Raw genomic sequence first — 21,002 nt, forward strand, 5'->3', positions numbered from 1 at the left:
TTTCTGTCCGTCTCCTTCTCCCCCTTTCACTGTCTGTCGCCTCCTTGCACCTGTTCATCTCCTCCCCTTTCCTTTCTGTGTCCAACCTGTCCTCTCCCTCTCTGCGTCTACCTGCTGTGCCTATCTCCTCCTTCCCCCTCTCTTTTTCTCTCCACGTTATGACGCACACCAAAATAGGAGGCTGGTGGTTTTTACCCCTACAATATTTATTTCCAGATTGTAACTAATGTGTAGCAAATTAGATTGAAATCATTCCAGGGGTTCAGATTGATCACACGCTACTGCCCATTAAAATTTCTACACCAAGAAGAAATGCAGATGATAAATGGGTATTCATTGGACAAATATATTATACTAGAACTGACATTACATTTTCACGCAATTTGATGCATAGATCCTGAGAAATCAGTACTCAGAATAACCACCTCTGGCCGTAATAACGGTCTTGATACGCCTGGGCACTGAGTCGAACAGAGCTTGGATGGCGTGTACAGGTACAGCTGCCCATGCAGCTTCAACACGATACCACAGTTCATCAAGAGTAGTGACTGGCGTACTGTGATGAGCCAGTTACCCGGACACCATTGACCAGACGTTTTCAATTCGTGAGAGATCTGGACAATGTGCTGGCCAGGGCAGCAGTCGAACATTTTCTGTATCCAGAAAGTCCCGTACAGGACCTGCAACATTCGGTCGTGCATTATCATGCTGAAAAGTAGGGGTTCGCAGGGATCGAATGAAGGGTAGAGCCACGAGTCGTAACACATCTGAAATGTAACGTCCACTGTTCAATGTGCCGGCAATTCGAACAAGAGGTGACCGAGACGTGTAACCAATGGCATCCCATACCATGACGCCGGGTGATACTCCAGTATGGTGATGATGAATACACGCTTCCAATGTGCGTTCACCGTGATGTCGCCAAACACGGATGCGACCATCATGATGCTGTAAACAGAACCTGGATTCATCTGAAAAAATGACGTTTTGCCATTCGTGCACCCAGGATCGTCGTTCGCAGGCGCTCTTGTCTCTGATGTAGCGTCAAGAGTAACCGCAGCCATGGTCTCCGGGCTGATAGTCCATGCGGCTGCAAACGTCATCGAATTGTTCGTGCAGATGGTTGTTGGCTTGCAAACGTCCCCATCTGTTGATCCAGGGATCGAGACGTGGCTGCACGATCCGTTACAGCCATGCGGATAAGATGCTTGTCATCTCGACTGCTAGTGATACGAGGCCGTTGGGATCCAGCACGGCCTTCCGTAATACCCTCCAAAACCCACCGATTCCATATTATGCTAACAGTCATTGAATCTCGACCAATGCAAGCAGCAATGTCGCGATACGATAAACCGCAATCGCGATAGGCTACAATCCAACCTTTATCAAAGTCGGAAACGTAATGGTACGCGTTTCTCCTCCTTACACGAGGCATCACAACAACGTTTCACCAGGCAACGCCTGTCAACTGCTGTTTGCGTATGAGAAATCGGTTGTAAACTTTCCTCATGCCAGCACGTTGTAGGTATCGCCACCGGCGCCAACCTTGTGTGAATGATCTGAAAAGCTAATCATTTGCATATCACAGCATCTCTTCCTGTCGGTTAAATTTCGCGTCTGTAGCACGTCACATCGTGGTGTAGAAATTTTAATGGCCAGTAGTGTATTACCCGCTGCTTTGCTCGCTTGCACACATGACAAATAAATTTCACACATACTTAACATATTTCACACGTATTTGCACACATATTTCACCGATATGTCAAGCGATTTTTGCCCCGCACATTCATTTTCACGCAGCTCAACGTTTATGACGTCAAACCTGGTGAACAATGTGATGTACAATGACATAATTTTTCAGGTACGTTCAGTGTTATACAGGGTGTTGCAAAAAGGTACGGCCAAACTTTCAGGAAACATTCCTCACACACAAATAAAAAAAATATGTTATGTGGAAAAGTGTCCGGAAACACTTAATTTCCGTGTTAGAGCTCATTTTAGTTTCTCCAGTATGTACTGTACTTCCTCGATTCACCGCCAGTTGGCCCAATTGAAGGAAGGTAATGTTGACTTCGGTGCTTGTGTTGACATGCGACTCATTGCTCTACAGTACTAGCATCAAGCACATCAGTACGTAGCATCAACAGGTTAGTGTTCATCACGGTTTTGCAGTCAGTGCAATGTTTACAAATGCAGAGTTGGCAAATACCCATTTGATGTATGGATTAGCACGGGGAAAGAGTCGTCGCGCGGTACGTTTGTATCGAGACAGATTTCCAGAACGAAGGTGTCCCGACAGGAAGACGTAGAAGGTGTCCCGACAGGAAGACGTAGAAGCAATTGATCGGCGTCTTAGGGAGCACGGAACATTCCAGCCTATGACTCGCGACTGGGGAAGATCTAGAACGACGAGGGCACCTGCAATGGACGAGGCAATTCTTCGTGCAGTTGACGATAACCCTAATGTCAGCGTCAGAGAAGTTGCTGCTGTACAAGGTAACGTTGACCACGTCACTGTATGGAGAGTACTACGGGAGAACCAGTTGTTTCCGTACCATGTATAGCGAGTGCAGGCACTATCAGCAGCTGATTGGCCTCCACGGGTAAATCTGCGAATGGTTCATCCAACAATGTGTCAATCCTCATTTCAGTGCAAATGTTCTCTTTACGGATGAGGCTTCATTCCAACGTGATCAGATTGTAAATTTTCACAATCAACATGTGTGGGCTGACGAGAATCCGCACGCAATTGTGCAATCACGTCATCAACACAGATTTTCTGTGAACGTTTGGGCAGGCATTGATGGTGATGTCTTGATTGGGCCCCATGTTCTTCCACCTACGCTTAATGGAGCACGTTATCATCATTTCATACGGGATACTCTACCTGTGCAGCTAGAACATGTGCCTTTACAAGTACGACACAACATGTGGTTCATGCACGATGGAGCTCCTGCACATTTCAGTCGAAGTGTTCGTACGCTTCTCAACAACAGATTCGGTGACCGATGGATTGGTAGAGGAGGACCAATTCCATGGCTTCCACGCTCTCCTGACATCAACCCTCTTGACTTTCATTTATGGGGGCATTTGAAAGCTCTTGTCTACGCAACCCAGGTATCAAATGTAGAGACTCGTGCTCGTATTGTGGACGGCTGTGATACAATACGCCATTCTCCAGTGCGATCTGTTGTAGAATTTTAGAACACGTTTTTTGCTCGAGTATCATGTCGTTTTTGGAAACCCAGAATCTACTATGTAGGAATCAACATGGATTCCGGAAACAGCGATCGTGTGGGACCCATAAAATATTAGATACAGGCTCCCAGGTAGATGCTATTTTTCTTTACTTCCGGAAGGCGTTCGATACAGTTCCGCACTGTCGCCTGATAAACAGAGTAAGAGCCTACGGAATATCAGACCAGCTGTGTGGCTGGATTGAAGAGTTTTTAGCAAACAGAACACAGCATGTTGTTATCAATGGAGAGACGTCTACAGACGTTAAAGTTACCTCTGGCGTGCCACAGTGGAGTTTTATGGGACCATTCCTTTTCACAATATATATAAATGACCTAGTAGATAGTGTCGGAAGTTCCATGCGGCTTTTCGCGGATGATGCTGTAGTATACAGAGAAGTTGCAGCATTAGAAAATTGTAGCGAAATGCAGGAAGATCTGCAGCGGATAGGCACTTGGTGCAGGGAGTGGCAACTTACCCTTAACATAGACAAATGTAATGTATTGCGAATACATACAAACAAGGATCCTTTATTGTATGATTATATGATAGCGGAACAAACACTGGTAGCAGTTACTTCCGTAAAATATCTGGGAGTATGCGTGCGGAACGATTTGAAGTGGAATGATCATATAAAATTAATTCTTGGTAAGGCGGGTACCAGGTTGAGATTCATTGGGAGAGTGCTTAGAAAATGTAGTCCATCAACAAAGGAGGTGACTTACAAAACACTCGTTCGACCTATACTTGAGTATTGTTCATCAATGTGGGATCCGTACCAGATCGGGTTGACGGAGGAGATAGAGAAGATCCAAAGAAGAGCGGCGCGTTTCGTCACAGGGTTATTTGGTAACCGTGGTAGCGTTACGGAGATGTTTAGCATACTCAAGTGGCAGACTCTGCAAGAGAGGCGCTCTGCATCGCGGTTTAGCTTGCTCGCCAGGTTTCGAGAGGGTGCGTTTCTGGATGAGGTATCGAATATATTGCTTTCCGCTACTTATACCTCCCGAGGAGATCACGAATGTAAAATTAGAGAGATTAGAGCGCGCACGGAGGCTTTCAGACAGTCGTTCTTCCCACGAACCATACGCGACTGGAACAGGAAAGGGAGGTAATGACAGTGGCACGTAAAGTGCCCTCCGCCACACACCGTTGGGTAGCTTGCGGAGTATAAATGTAGATGTAGATGTAGATGTAGGGCTGAATCAGCGCATCAGGGATTCCATGCGACGGAGGGTGGATGCATGTATCCTCGCTAACGGAGGACATTTTGAACATTTCCTGTAATAATGTGTTTGAAGTCACGCTGGTACATTCTGTTGCTGTGTGTTTCCATTCCATGATTAATGTGGTTTGAAGAGAAGCAATAAAATGAGCTCTGACATGGAAAGTAAGCGTTTCCGGACACATGTCCACATAACATTTTTTCTTTCTTTGTGTGTGAGGAATGAATGTTTCCTGAAAGTTTGGCCGTACCTTTTTGTAACACCCTGTATATGGCTACTGTCTGCGTAGTATCTTGTGAATACAGTTAGTACTTGAGATAAAATTAAAGTGTGATACTCATGCAGCTATCTGCTGCATAAATAGCGAATATGAAGTAAGCGATTAACTTTTTCCGTTCGCGATTTTATGGTGTTCGTCAGCGAGAAAAAAATTTCATAGTGGTCTGAAATCATGTGAAAAGTTTGTTGCCAGTCTCTAAGTACTCTGATTCTCAAATAATGGATGTTTAAAGTATGAGTATTCTCGCGTCATGGATTACAATGCTTTTTCACACCCACCTTTTTTTTTTTTTTTTTTTTAATGTGGGAGCCCCTCCACGCTCGCACAAGCATGACGACCAACTCAAAAGGTCTACTGTCACCTCTGAATTGTTAGTAATTAGAATCGAGGAGATCACAGTAACGAGGAACTGCGATGTTATCCGTACATCTGCGTAAGATTACACATTAATACGGGCGCATCTGGGTGATAGAAGTGGTCGAAAAAGCTTGACAGAATCAAGCTTAAAAGAAGAGCGGTTTTAGGGGCAGAGGGAAAAAAGTGCCAAGGCAAGTGCCAAGAGAAAAAAACATCTGCGACAGTGTCAAATGGCTCTGGGCACTATGGGACTTAACTTCTAAGGTCATCAGTCCCCTAGAACTTAGAACTACTTAAACCTAACTAACCTAAGGACATCGCACACATCCATGCCCGAGGCAGAATTCGAACCTGCGACCGTAGCGGTCGCGCGGTTCCAGACTGCAGCGCCTATAACCGCTTGGCCACCCCGGCCGGCGACAGTGACAGGTTGGGTAGTAAGGGCAGTAGCGGTTTCTTGCTATCTGCGACAGATCGTGCAAGGTAAGGTTATGTTAGTGGTTGTCTATCATGCGTCAGTACCATAGAGCAATGCCAGATTGTCATGGAATGATCAGCCCTGTCGAGGAGGTGAGCGCTGCTGCTGCTGCTCCTCCTGTGTCGCTGCGTGTTCCGGTTGCCCCACCCGCACCCTTAATCCTTTTATAGGTGGCTGGCTCTTACCCCCACAGCAGTTCTTTCCAGACAGCAAGTGATATGTATACCAAGTATAGTTGAAATTGGTCCAGTGGTTTAGGAAGAGATGTGGACACACATACGTAAGTATATTCATTTATGTACATCAATTTTTATAATTTGTGTGGATTTTATACATGACCAGACGTCTTTTGCAGTTTTCTCGCACGTTATCGTAGAGTCAGACTTCCCTTAGCGCGATCGGGCGTCGACACGCCAGCGGACTTAATTCGAGGTGCTCGACTCTACCGCAGGGGGCAGCTGGGGCAGTGTACGGAGTGCGGAAGGCGAAGTGTGCCGCGGAGAAAGTGAAGTGCTGCCCGTCACGCGGTCAGCCGGCCTTCCGCGGCCGCCTTGTGTAACAGCGGAACACGCCGCGCCGCGCCGCCAAATGTGACACTCTACTTTCTCGCGTCAAAGGTCAGTGCGGCGAGTGGGCCTTCGATATGGGGCGCAATTTCGTTTCATAATGGCCGAATGCAAGAGGAATATACGATCCGGAATCGACATCTGTAGGACAGACAGGCTGCTCCGTCATCCAGGAAGTAACAATAGATAGCCATAAATGTCTCCTGCATAATGAGAGCATTAGCACTACGCACAAGCTGAGTTGTATAACGATGAAGTAGAAAATCGATCATGGTATTGGAGGTATCATTCGATCAGCTTGTCACAAATAAGATTAATGTGTAACTTGCAACGAGGAGCGACTCTCTCAAATTGAGTCTCAGTTTCGCCCGTACTTTATCTCAGGCAGATTCCCATTTTGCCTAGACAGTAAGAGTACCGACACGCTCCAAGAAACGTCCATTACAGTAAAATGAGGGCCGACCATCGGGAACCATGTCCGAGATTTGCGTCAACTGCTACCAAACTCTACCGTTGGGCCACGCAGGTGGTCTTTTTGTCAGAAGTGACTCATGGAACAATGGGTAAAAACAGATTCAGAAAGGTCTAAGGCCTACACCACGAGTAGTGCTATCGTTTAACTTTTCAGGAAACTTGCAAAATACCTCTCCACTGCCTTAACGACAGCGCCAGGTCTACAAATTTTAGTGCCCCACCGAGCGAGGTGCAGCAGCGGTAATACATGGGACTCATATTCCGCGTTACGCCACCTTATCCCCCATCAGACCATCCAAATTTAGGTTTCTCGTGATTTACCTGTATCTCTCAGGGCGAATGAAGGAACACTTCCTTCGAAATGGCACGGCCAATTTCTTTCCCCGTACCATCCCACCCGAATTTGTGTTTCTAATAACTTCGTCGTAGATGCTAAACCATAATCTTCTTTCATTCGTTTAGCATAAAGTACATCAGTGGCTCTGAGCATACGAATTTACAGTGCGAGAAATCTAAATTATAAATATCTCTGAACTTGGAAACTGTTATCATAAAGCAGTAGAGTGAAAAAATCGTTCTCTGGCTAATGTGTAATTACGGCGCATTTTCTACCTACGTTGAAGGACAAAATTTCGTTGTAAAAGCTATGGGATGTGTGAACATTATCGCTGAATACCTGCACCACTTCAACGTCAGCCCTCTCATCTTCCTCAAACAAGATTCTGGTTTTGTACCACGATTATGCTGTTGGAAGACACCATCCCTTTATACAAACAACCTGTGTTTTGCAACTGCTAGTGCCACCGTCGAATGGTATGAACTGTAGGAGATGCAGCGCCGTACTCCCGACGAAACTCACGCTGCACAGCCGTAACTGTACCTGAGGTACGAAGTACGCAAACGCCTTTTGGCAAATGGCTCTGAGCACTATGGGACGTAACATCTGAGGTCATCAGTCCCCTAGAACTTAGAACTACTTAAACCTAACTAACGTAAGGACATCATACACATCCATGCCCGAGGCAGGATTCGAACCTGCGACCGTAGCAGCCGCGTGGTTCCGGACTGAAGGGCCTAGAACCGCTCTGCCACACCGGCCGGCGCAAACGCCTTTTGCTGCTGTGTTATCACAGTCTCAACTCGAAGCAAGTTGGATAATGCCCGAGCGAGGGAGCATCCTAGAGAGCTACAGGGCATTGCCAGAAATATCTAAACAACAAAACCACAACATTTTAGTATCCGTAAGACACTGTAGGGAAACCCTTGGTGCTCTAAACAGTTTCCAGTCGTCTCTGAGTAGATAAATACCTGTCCAGATCTTCTGTGATTTTCAAAGGAATTTTACAGCATTCTTCCTGCAAAGTAGTGGCAAGTTCAGGAAACAATGACGGAAGTGGATGATGATAACGCACCTTCCTCTCCAATGTAGACCACAGCGGCTGTATAATATTGAGATCTGATGAATCTGGTTGCCAGGGGAGATGAGACAATTCATCCTTCTGCTCACAGAGCCAGTCCTACACGATGCGAGCTTTTTGAACAGGAACCCTGCCATCTTGGAACACAGCATCATAGTAGCGGAACAAATATTGTATAATTGGTTTGACCTGATAGGCCAAAATGATCACATTATCCTTGGCAGTAATACGACCTTTCAGAGTCATGGAATACGACGATACGGTTGCTCAAATCATCACCGAAACCTCGTGTTGTTTCACATTTGGAACGAAAACTCGTCCAGAAGTTGAAAACAGTTTGGACCAAGACTCATTCGACCACAGCACCAAGTTTTCCTGTTGTGGGGCTTTGCATCACTGATGAGTGGTGTTGGAATTGAATTCCATCTCGCCTTGCAGTTCCCTGATTCTGGAGATCCCTTCGTGTTCTTTTGGTCCTGACAGGATTCGCGAGTGCGACATTCAATTCTGCAGTGACTTTTGCAGCTGCTGTCTTCTTATTTTTCTTCCAATCCCCTTCAATGACCGTCTGACACCGTCAATTAACGCACATTTTCGTCCGCGTTGCTACTAAGCGGGTGATGTTTTCCGCTTTCCCTGTACGCGGTATAGCCGGCCGGAGTGGCCTTGCGGTTCTATGCGCTACAGTATGGAACCGCGCGACCGCTACGGTCGCAGGTTCGAATTCTGCCTCGGGCAAGGATGAGTGTGATGTCCTTAGGTTGGTTAGGTTTAAGTAGTTCTAAGCTCTAGGGAACTGATGACCTCAGAAGTTAGGTCCCATAGTGCCCAGATCCATTTGAACCATTTTTTTGTACGCGGTATAAACGCTCGATATGGAGCCTCTTGAAACGCCAAACACTTCGGCCACCTTGGTTACGCAAGCACTCACCACACGAGCACCAACAATTTGTCCGCGTTCGAATTCTCTTAGCTCCAACATAACGCACTCACAACTATACTATTAGACCACGACCACCGGCCAGGGAGGTCGAGCGGTTCTAGGCGCGTCAGTTTAGAACCGCGAGACCGCTACGGTCGCAGGTTCGAATCCTGCCTCGGGCATGGATGTGTGTGATGTCCTTAGGCTAGTTAGGTTTAAGTAGTTCTAAGTTCTAGGGGACTGATGACCTAAGATGTTAAGTCCCATAGTGCTCAGAGCCATTTGAACCATTTTAGACCACGACCTACATTTGCAACGTGTTGAGGACATGCACAGGTGTCGTTAGTGGTCAGATACAACAGCGCTACCTTCAGACTTGCCTAACATCTTCATTTATGTTCAAGCATTCATTGTATGTTGTATGGTAATCGGGGACCTAGAAACGACGGAGAGAAGCTCAGGCCCCGACGCAGCCGCAGTGGTCCACAACTCCACGACGACTACCGCAGTCCAGCCCCCCCCCCCCCTCCCGTCCCAGGAAACGTCTCACACCAGACGAGTGTAACCCATATGTCTGCATGTTTGCGTGGCAGAGTAATAATGGTGTACGCGTGCGTCGAGAACTCGTCTGCGCAGCAATCGCCGACTGAGGCGGAATAAGTGTAATCAGCCGGCATTCGACGAGGCAGATGGAAAACCGCCTAAAAACCATCCACAGACTGGCCGGCTCACCGGACCTCGACACAAGTCCGCCGGGCGGATTCGTACCGGGGACCAGGCGCTCCTTCCCGCTCCGGAAAGCCGTGCGGTAGACCTCTCGGCTAACAGGGCGGACAAGCATTCATCGCTCGCCGTGTTACCATAATTATGTCCAACCCCTGCGCTTGGCAGACTTCACCGCAACCACATGAACTGGCTACTTACAAATGGCGTCAAGGTAATGTTTCACTTTAGAAACGTAACTTGAAATTCACCAACATGCTCCTATCTTCATTCGTATAGAAGATATAGTTTGTGATATCGCATAAATATTTGAAACACACACTATTTTGACTCAGTCGTGCAGTGGCGCTCCGTCGTTACTGCCTGCGCGAAGCTGACGTGAACAAACGGGTGCACATAATCATACATCAGGTTCCCGTCCAGTTCTCTGGTGCGAGACGATGGAAGACCTCTCCAAGAAATCCCTCAGGTCCCTCTGGAGGCAAAGTAGAAGTTGACCTTTACCGTACGTACTGGTGAAGGAAGAAACATCACTCCTGTCGCTGTTAACTGGGAGAAAGTGGCTGACCATTTCCCAGAGGGAATCCACTCAGCAACTTTCTGCCGTATTTCCGCATCCGTGTAGAATTATCTACCCAAATGCCATCACTATGGTTACTAACATACGGAACGTGACCCTATCGTTCGCGTAGCGCTGTTGCTTTGGTTCAAGTAGTTTCAGTCGAAAAAGCTACACAAATCTCACCGTTACCAATAATACTATTAACGATTTAAAATTATTCCTGCATGTGACTGAATAAATTCAATATAACGAAAAGCGCATGGCAAAACATGAAATGCATTTACTCAGTTGCACGCACACACAACCACAAAATTGTTGATATAAAAGCTCTATATTCATTTGCAGTTAAACAGTTAACACGAATCCATTTGCATGCTATAACGTTAATATTTCAAACGCAGCTCAACATATTCTAAATAAGAGAAGAAAATTGAGAAATTTATCACAAGAATGCCCAGTTACGGTATAACATATGCTTATTAGCTAATGTAGTACTGTAGCGAGTTAGCCTAGTCAACTGTCTTGATACTACAAGTAATGCAAAAAGAAATTTCCATACTTTTACGACAGTATAAATGGGGCAGAAGAGTGAGTAGAGAGTGTTCTAGGCTGCGGAAGTAGCTATTAAGAATAATTAAGCATTAAATTATATAGGTACAGAAAATTACAGAACGTAGTAGACTAAATAGGGAAATAGGACTTTTTCATTTAGAAAAATCTGTTCCCCAAACGAATTCCTTGGGTGGCAGCTGTTTATGGGGGGAACTAATACAGAGCCGGCCAGAGTGGCCGAGCGACTCTAGGCGCTACAGTCTGGAACCGCGCTACCGCTAAGGTCACAGGTTCGAATCCTGCCTCGGGCATAGATGTGTGTGATGTCCTTAGGTTAGCTAGGTTTAAGTAGTTCTAAGTTCTAGGGAACTGATGACTAAAGAAGTCGAGTCCCATAGTGCTCAGAGCCATTTTGAACTAATACAGAAGCGTAGTGTACAGTATTCCCACTGAGAATGTACTGGAAACCTCTACATTCTAAACTTGCTGATGAATTGGCTCATATGAGAAGGAGTAAGGATTTATGAAGAAAATAAAAAGTTTATAGAGGCACACTCACAAATCTGGAGATTATAGGTGACACATGTGCTCGGTTACATAAAAGAAATATACTAGTTACTGTGAACAAGACAGAGGATGTCATATTCTGCTGGTAATAAAATGAAATTTATTGCATTTTTAGTGTGGAGATCCCAATCTGACGAGGAAAAAATACGAAATTATTTATAGAAATTACAAAAGCGCGCTCGCACGTGCACACACGCACACTATATATATATATATATATATATATATATATATATATATATATATATATATATATATATCGATCACTGCTCTTCCACAATATGCGTCTCGTGCTCCACCACTTTGCCCCATTGAAGACTAGAATACATTATACATTGGCAAAAGCAGCAAAGTGGATTGTCTTACAAATGGGCTATTGGAAAGGAATACGAAGGCAATGGGTCGCTGGAGTTTGTATTCTATTTAACTGTCTTTAGCCAACTCATTCATTTTAAATTTCCAACAGAGGAAAGAGGAGTATAAACACTAGCTGGTACAGAAATCTATCTTTAGAACTGTAATAACACAGACATTATTCCTGTAATAATACACAGATATTGAGTGAGGAACCAGAAACTGGGATGAAAAACATACCTCGGTGTAGACGTGAGTTAGCAACATCATATAACAGTCGAATTCTAGATAATACTGAAATATAAGTGTCCTGCTAGGAAGTCGCTCCTTCACAAATTAAACGTAGGGAAGAAATGAAATTCTTTGTCAGCTTTTCAATTAGAGCAGAAAAAAATTTCTTATATACGTAACTCCCTACAAGTAAATAAGAGAGGACATGATTTATAAGAGAAAAAGTTACATAACTACCACGAAACGTAGTCGTCGAAAAATCGTAGTGGCCTGACGGAAAGCTCTTTATTTAGCTATCTAATAGAGTTAGAGTACAATTTGAACTTTCCCAGTATCTTGCCTAAATTTTATTGTGCGATATTGACTTGGGTTTTATTATGTATCGCTAACGGACGTGCGACAAGCGCTAACTACCAGGAATCGGATATTCCATAACTCTTTCTGTAAACTGTTGCACTGAAATAAACCGGTACCCCACATGTCGTAGTGGCTACTTAGTTTTCTTATCAATTGTAAAGTGCTTGCTGCGGCAGAATTCCATGGACAGGTTCAAGAAGATAATTTTGTAGTGATTCATATTATGTGCAGATACTGTGTACTACATCGTACGATTAAATTAAAATTTTGTCGATTATTGTGTGTTGCTTATTTCATACATCTAGAACTTGATTTTGGCAATTTCCCCAAACGCTCTACGGATTATACGATTAAATAAAGTGTGATCTAGAGAGTTCATTCACTCTACATGTATACTGCAGTTTCATTGACACTCTGCAGTGCCGGCCGCGGTGGCCATGCGGCTCTAGGCGCTCCAGTCCCGAGCCGCGCTGCTGCTACGGTCGCAGGTTCGAATCCTGGCTCGGGCGTGAGTGTGTGTGATGTCCTTAGGTTAGTTAAGTTTAAGTAGTTGTAAGTTCTAGGGGACTCATGACCGCAGCAGTTGAGTCCCATAGTGCTCAGAGCCATTTGAACCATTTTGAACACTATGCAGTGGTAATAGTAGAAAGAGTTACCGAAATTCAAGGTACTTCCATAGCACTTCTTGAATTAGAGAAAAACTTTGTCCCTTTAATATGAAAATATGCTCAATAGTATGCAAGGAGACAAGGTGCAAGTACAGTGACACACAAGTAGTCTACAGTATGTACTAAAAGTTGAATAAATAAAGTGCACACTCACATAAGATGCAATTTAAAAAAAATGTTTACGCTGTAATGTCCCCTGCCAGGATGTTCAATGCTGAGCTATTTCGGGATAACTGAAATGTGTACTCTTCTCCTCCTTCTCCTTCATGTTTTTCTTCTGTGGCTCTACAGTTCATTGTGAAGCTCCACCAAGTTACCACAATCCAACGCTCGAACTTTCCATATCCTACTGCCCATTTTCTGCAGGTTCTTGTGATGTGGTGAACTACTTTTATTTTTTGAATTTTTTAGCCAGTACCTTTTGAAGTGAACTTCAGCTAACAATGCCTTTAGCAGAAGCAAATTAAAAGTAACTCTTTCAGTAAGAAAGACACATTTCTCACTTTTGAAGGCAACTGAGATTTATTTGTATTTATGTCAACGAACATCATGAAAGCCTAGTTGTTTTACTGTTCATTTCTGATGGATCCTATATACGCCCACCGCCTAAGGTATTATCAGAATTTCAAAATCAGAAATCAAACAAACGTCTCGAGAACTACTTTTCCACTGCACTCAGATACATTTCAGCTTCCCCGAAGAAAGAAATAAGTCTCACTTCTGACATTGGCTCTGACTAACCTACGTTACCACCATCTTCTATATATATATATATATATATATATATATATATATATATATATATATATATATATATATATATATATATATATACAGGGTGATTCAAAAAGAATACCACAACTTTATAAATGTGTATTTAATGAAAGAAACATAATATAACATTCTGTTATACATCATTACAAAGAGTATTTAAAAAGGTTTTTTTTTCACTCAAAAACAAGTTCAGAGATGTTCAATATGGCCCCCTCCAGACACACGAGCAATATCAACCCGATACTCCAACTCGTTCCACACTCTCTGTAGCATATCAGGCGTAACAGTTTGGATAGCTGCTGTTATTTCTCGTTTCAAATCATCAATGGTGGCTGGGAGAGGTGGCCGAAACACCATATCCTTAACATACCCCCATAAGAAAAAACCGCAGGGGGTAAGATCAGGGCTTTTTGGAGGCCAGTGATGAAGTGCTCTGTCACGGGCTGCCTGGCGGCCGATCCATTGCCTTTTTCGTAGGACTCTCCATACAGTTGATTGTGGAATTTGCAGCTCTCTGCGAGTCGATTTTCCTGGGCTGCGAACAAATGCTTGCTGGATGCGTGCTACATTTTCATCACTCATTCTCGGCCGTCCAGAACTTTTCCCTATGCACAAACACCCATTCTCTGTAAACTGTTTATACCAACGTTTAATACACCATCTATCAGGAGGTTTAACACCATACTTCGTTCGAAATGCACGCTGAACAACTGTCGTCGATTCACTTCTGCCGTACTCAATAACACAAAAAGCTTTCTGTTGAGCGGTCGCCATCTTAGCATCAACTGACGCTGACGCCTAGTCAACAGCGCCTCAAGCGAACAAATGTACAACTAAATGAAACTTTATAGCTCCCTTAATTCGCCGACAGATAGTGCTTAGCTCTGCCTTTTGTCGTTGCAGAGTTTTAAATTCCTAAAGTTGTGGTATTCTTTTTGAATCACCCTATATACAGTTTGACCATCTTCTTCCGTGCGGATGTACAAACAGTGCCCGAACTCTTACGGGAATCGGCGGTAAAGCCGCGAGTAATGAGTAAGATGGGCAGGGGCACAATGAATACAGTGCGGGACAATAAGTTGCGAATGTGGGTCTCACGGGAGGCGTGCCAGAGATAAGTCCCTGCAGTCGCACTATCGTCTGTGTCATCGATGGCTCAGATGGATAGAGCGTCTGTCATGTAAGCAGGAGATCTAAAGTTTGAGTCCCGGTCGGGCACACATTTTCAACTGTTCCCGTTGACTTATATCAACGCCTGTATGCAGCTAATGGTATTCATTTCAATGTAATTCGTCCAACACTTCTATGGTCAGTAAATATCAAAAACTTCCTTGGCCTAAAAAAGCGCTTTCAGTTGACCCAGATCCAGACCAAATTAAAGAAAGGATGAAAACTATATCTCTGTAGCCTCCGTCACCAGAGCACAAACGTCTACTTCGAAACAGCTCTAAGGGAGAACTGAGACAATCTATCAGTGCTTTTCGGACCGTTTAAGTTTTACCAATTAGAAGCCACCATGTCGGTGTATTCTGCCTCCAGCTCAGCGTGCGTATACTTAGTTCTTCTGTTCTCTGGTCACAGGCGCAGATATATCTGTTCCAGCTAACACAGTCCACCGATGGAAAAACCTTTTTGCTGAAAATACTTCATTCTTACGTTTTTAGGATGGTAAATCCAAATATGATACTTAAAAAACTGTATCGCCCACCAGCTCTTCACATGTTACAGTTAAATTTATTAAATTAAGCGATTTTTAAAAGAATTTAACAGCTTTTATATTGTTAAAATAATTTAAAAAGGAGGTGTAATGAATGTAGATGATGTTGGTGGTACTTCTGAAAAACATTTGCTGGCAAAAAAAGGTTGATTCTATTTTTGTGCTAACCTATGGTGTTTTACTTACTGTCAACCTAATCTCACTTTCCCGTTTCCTGTACATGTGCTCAATACAATGTCTAATCGTGGTTGTAAAACTCTGCTGACAGTTTTTGTTATATATGTGGTGAATTTGTGATTAAAAAACACGAAAGACTTTGTGAAAAAGCTTTATCTATCATACTTTGTATCTAAACTTAGTAATCAAGATAAATCTTGGGCGCCGAATAAGGTATGTTATGTGTGTGTTGAAGATCTGAGAAAACGCTCCATAAAGGAGAAAAGAGCCTTTAGATTTGCCGTTCCTGTGATGTGGAGGGAGCCAAGAAATTATTCCGGTGATTGCTACTTTTCCAGTGTTGATATTACTGGTCATAATTCGAAAAACAAGAAAGTAATAAGCTACCCTACCTTCAGTCCGCCATCCGACCAGTAGGGCATGGTGTAGATTTGCCAGTTCCTGAACCACCAGATGATTTAAATTCTATTCCAGCAGAAGTATTTTCTGGTGTACAATCTGATTTAGATGAACCAGATGATGATGATTTCCATTGCAATACAGAAAGTGTAGAGCCCAAATTGTTTACTCACACCGAGCTTAACGATTTGGTTAGTGATCTGAGCTTAACGAAAGAATTGCTGAATTGCTTGGCTCTAGATTAAAAGAAAAGAACTTATTAGCAGCTGGAACCACCATATACATGCATAGAAAGAGAGAGCAGGAATTTTCCAAGTTTTTTCAACAAGAAGGTGATTTAGTGTACTGCTCAGACATTCCCAGTCTGATGAATGAGTTTGGTATTGAATACAAAAATGAAGACTGGAGGCTGTTTATTGATTCATCCAAACATAGTGATGGAAAAACGCTACCAAGGCCGCTGGAACATCAACATGATGGGGGACTACTGTTGGTCACTTCGCCAAGAAGTTTAGCAAGCAACTCATCAGAGAAAAGGCTACACAAGAAGCTTCAAAGAAAAAATAGAAAGAAAATCCAAACCAATTTCAGCTGACAAGTGAAACCTCTATTAACACATATCATTGTTTTAAGTAATTTACTATAATTACAAACCATGCTTATGTCGTAACAAAGAGCTTTATTAATTTCCCCGTTTACCGTATAACATAGGGTTTTTATACTATATAACAAAAAGCATAGTGCTCGAAAGCTATGGGTGATACAAAAAAACTAATGCTAGATTTGGATTCAGCTCATAAAAATCTATATAGATCAGCTATCAAAGTAAAAAAAGTTTCCCAAAACATTTTTTCGTTGGCCTGTGATGGGTCGTTACTGGTTCTGCACTATCCAGGAGTGTCCGGCTTATACTCCAGGAGTCCAAAACGTTTCGAGATTACACTAAGAAAAAATGAAGGATAGTTAAGATGGAGATTTTATTGTTTCAAGTGTTTTACATAGCCCCCTCTCCCCACTTGAGTACAGCGCACAGAACTTTGATACAACCATGTGAAACGTCAGGTTCGCTTGAATGTCTGTTATGTCGTCAACGCGTTGACCCTTCATGTGAATTTCTACACTTTGCCGTTCTGTGGTAGGTTCATACTGATAAACAAGTTTCGTCATCCGTGTCTAGAAAAACTGTTCGTATTTTGCATTTCAATCAAGTCGTGGCAGGCGTCCGCGCATCGTTCTTTTTGTTCGGGATACAAGATGTGTGGGACAAGCTTTGCACATGCTTTTCTCCTCTTTAAAATATTCTGCACAATGTCTTGCACACTTGGTTTAGAGACGCTCCTCCATTGTGATTTGTGACGTATTAAAGTAGAACGTCCACTACTTAAAACTGTCTGCTCACAACTAGCTGGTCGAAAGCGCTTTTGTTGTTAACAGTTGTTAGTGGAAGCTACCAACGTAGTTACTGCACTTAGGTAGCCTTGTCGCCATGAATAAAATCAATCTTGGAACTCACTCAATAGACTGTGTACGTCATGACTCTATGACCTCAATAAAGAGAAACTTGTACAAAAAAAATAGACAAATTATTGTCTTTATTGACAAAGATTACTCCCACTGTGTGTATCATGTCTTTCTTGGACTGAAACGCTCGATCACAAAGAAAACTTTATGCTGTCTTGTCACATCCTCTATGACTCCAACTATCCGTCCGGTTCTCAGTCGATTCCGTCATGCCGCGCGGAGTGGCTGTGTGGTTAGAGGCGCCGTGTCCCGGATTGCGCGGCCCTCTCGCCGGAGGTTCGAGTCCTCCCTCGGGCATGGGTGTGTGTGTTGTTCTTAGCGTAAGTTAGTTTAAGTAGTGTGTAAGTCTAGCATCAGATGACCCCAGCAGTTTGGTCCCTTAGGAATTCGCACACATTTGAAAATTTTGACTCCGACACCTTTGACCACTTACGTTTCCATCTAATACCCTTTTAACTATTTACCACTTATCCGTGCCACATACCGCGCAAATTGTAATCTGGCTGAGTTTACTATTCTTCCCATAGGTGGATCTTAACAGACAGTGAACAACTCAAACCTAGCTTCCTCTGTCGTAAGTTGGACCAACAATTCTTCTTAGTACCTTTCTCTCAAAGGCAGTGTGTATCGCTTACTATTGAAATACTCGCGTCTGGAGTTGCGCTGGTGTGTGATCTCGTATGCGGTGCCTTTGTTGCAGCGGAGTACGTGCGGCCTTGCGCGCGGTCTGACCCTGAGCTGAGCGCGTGCATCGGGCGCGCCATTGACCACCTGCGACCCTTCATCGTCAAGGGTAAGTCACACAAGTGCCTCAGTACCACATTCCAGAGAAGGATTCTGAACCCAATTCATTTCCTTTCGGAGGTCTATTGCACAGTTATAATACGAGGGGCGATCAATAAGTAATGCAACACTTTTTTCCTGTAAGCTGTTGGTTTTATTCAGGATTCCAATACACCACATTTCAATTCGACGCCCTTAAACCCCCATACTGGGAGAGCACGTGGGGTGCCCTCATGGTACCGCTCTACTGGTCGACGTCGGCGACAGCGTCTTGCTGTATCAATAACCTCCCCATCATCCAGGTACTGCTTCTCGCGAAGTGCATCCTTCATTGGACCAGACAGGTGGAAGTCGGAAGGTGCGAGGTCCAAGCTGTAGGGTGGATGAAGAAGACAATTCCACTGTAGTTTTGTGAGCTCCTCTTGCGTGCACACACTTGTGTGAGGCGCTGCGCTGTCGTGAAGAAGGTGAAGTCCGTTTGCATTTGTTTTGTAACGAAAACGCTGATGTCGTTTCTTCCGTTTCCCGAAGGTAGCATAGTACTCTTCAGAGCTGATCGTTGCACCATGAGGGAGAACATCAAACAGAATAGCCCCTTCAGAGTCCCAGAAGACCGTCGCCACGACTTTACCGGTAGAGGGTGCGGCGTTTTCTTCGGAGGACAGGTAGTATGGGGCTACTCCATCTACTGCTATTTTTTTTTCGGTTCGAACTGATCAACCGATGTTTTATCGGCTATGACGGTGTTCGACAAAAAATTGTCACGATCAGCCTCGAAATATGCAAGTAATTCTGCACAGCTGGTTCTTCTGTTGGGCGGCTTGGAACACAACGGTCACGCACCTTTCAGTACACTAACTTTTGGACGAGCGTAAGCACCAACAACAGAGACGTCCAGTTGTACAGTGAGCTACTTGATTGTAATCCGTCGATCACCTCTAATGAGAGTGTCCGCACGTTCCAACATTGCAGGAGTCCACAGCTGTGTGCAGCCGGCCGGCAGGCGGGAGATCGCACAGGTTTACGCGACCTTGATGCAGCGATGGCGGACGCCTCGCCCAACGAATCACTGTGCTCTTTATAAACATTCTGCAAGTGCCTATCAATACCTGTGATGCTCTGGTTTTCCGCCAAAAGAAACTCAATGACAGCTCTCTATTTGGAACGGACCTCCGTGTGAAGAGTACGCATACACCCGCCACTTATCGGAACTTATGAATCTATAGGTGGCGATGCGGAAATATTCCACGATGTCACACAACTTCCGCATTTTTTCAACCAAAATTGGCCGAGAAAAAAAAATTTGTTGCATTGCCTATTGAACGCGACTCGTATAATATTACAAACGAAATTAGGAGCATTGGACAAGGCTTAAATTTACGAAACCCGCATTATACTTAATCTCGATAGCACCTTCATTGTTCATAGCGACGTCATTCGTTTGTAAATAATTTCTTTGTGTCTGTTTAAAACACAAATTCTTGTACAGGAAGTACTATGAAAAGAAGTATGTAATATAACTCGTATTGAAACACAGCTGACTTATTTCCTCTGTGCTTCCTGCTATCTCTGTTAAGTAATTTCTACTACCTGTACTGCAGAATCTCTACCTTTTGCTAAGACCACTGCTAGCTTCTCTTTAGTAAACTGTTATACTGAAATAAGCTGCTCTTTAAACCTCGTAGACTATACAACTCATACGTTTAATCACTCATTCAAACACGCTAGAAGTACAGCGTGGTAGACATTAATCATATGGCAATTTCGGTAGCAAAAACATGCAGGAACGAAGAATAAAAATTATTATGTCTGAAGTTCATGTTACGTGAAGGAATCTGTTACTGTTGAAATTTATTATTCATTACTCTGAGTTAGTAGCTCACCATTTATATGGCTATATTTTAAACAGCAAAAGAAGGCAATAACCGTTAATCCAACATTAGAATATAAAATTGAATTACGATACACGAGGATCTTCACAGCAATCAGGAATTTAACTTTATATTACACATTGATTTAAATAGGTTTCGCCTGTGAGAAGCTTCCTGTGCTTGCTGTACAGACCAGAAAGCTAGGCTGCTTAGGTTTACAATAAATTCCACTATTAGGCCTGAGCCTCTCTTTAAACAAATAATTGACTACATTAAAACCCGTACGGTCAATCAGAAATTTCTAATAGATTTACTGAAATTCTTATTAGGAAATCTGACTTTGTGTCCATATTGCGACAGTTTGCTTCTCATCAACGACCAGCGATATACCTTCTTACCTTTCTGACGTCACCAATGGCTGCGGCGGGAAGATGCGCGATCTCTGCTCCTCTCATGTCGTAGTCTGCTACAAATGACAACTCTCGACAGCACTTAAGCCAAAATTTAGTTGAAAATTATTACATCCAAAATTCTTGCTTCCGAACAGCGCTAGATTAAGAATAAAAGTTTTAAATAACGCAAACGATGCCACTGGATAGGATGTGTCCTGATGACCCACGGAAACACAACATTGTCGTATTCGAGGATGCACTCCTCCTTGAATATATTTGTTGGGAGCGTGCACATTTATTGACAGATTCGCTTCAATGCAAGTTCGTGCTATTCTCTTACAATTAATAACAGTTAATAATAGCTTTACTTTTGTCCCGAAACTCGAACATGAGCAT

At 43.6% G+C, this 21,002-nt stretch overlaps 1 protein-coding gene across 2 annotated transcripts in view; it reads left to right on the plus strand.

The window, feature by feature from the left end:
* LOC126457277 (circadian clock-controlled protein daywake-like) overlaps positions 1 to 21,002 on the plus strand; it is a 151,677-nt gene that overhangs the window by 67,278 nt on the left and 63,397 nt on the right. For both annotated transcript variants that reach the window (XM_050093442.1, XM_050093440.1), the window contains exon 2: positions 18,261 to 18,353. In XM_050093442.1, coding sequence (XP_049949399.1) covers positions 18,261 to 18,353 — 93 coding nt within the window. The remainder of the gene's footprint in view (positions 1 to 18,260; positions 18,354 to 21,002) is intronic.

The sequence above is a fragment of the Schistocerca serialis genome, chromosome 2 (genome assembly GCF_023864345.2).
Source record: "Schistocerca serialis cubense isolate TAMUIC-IGC-003099 chromosome 2, iqSchSeri2.2, whole genome shotgun sequence".
Classification (NCBI taxonomy): Eukaryota; Metazoa; Arthropoda; class Insecta; order Orthoptera; family Acrididae; genus Schistocerca; species Schistocerca serialis.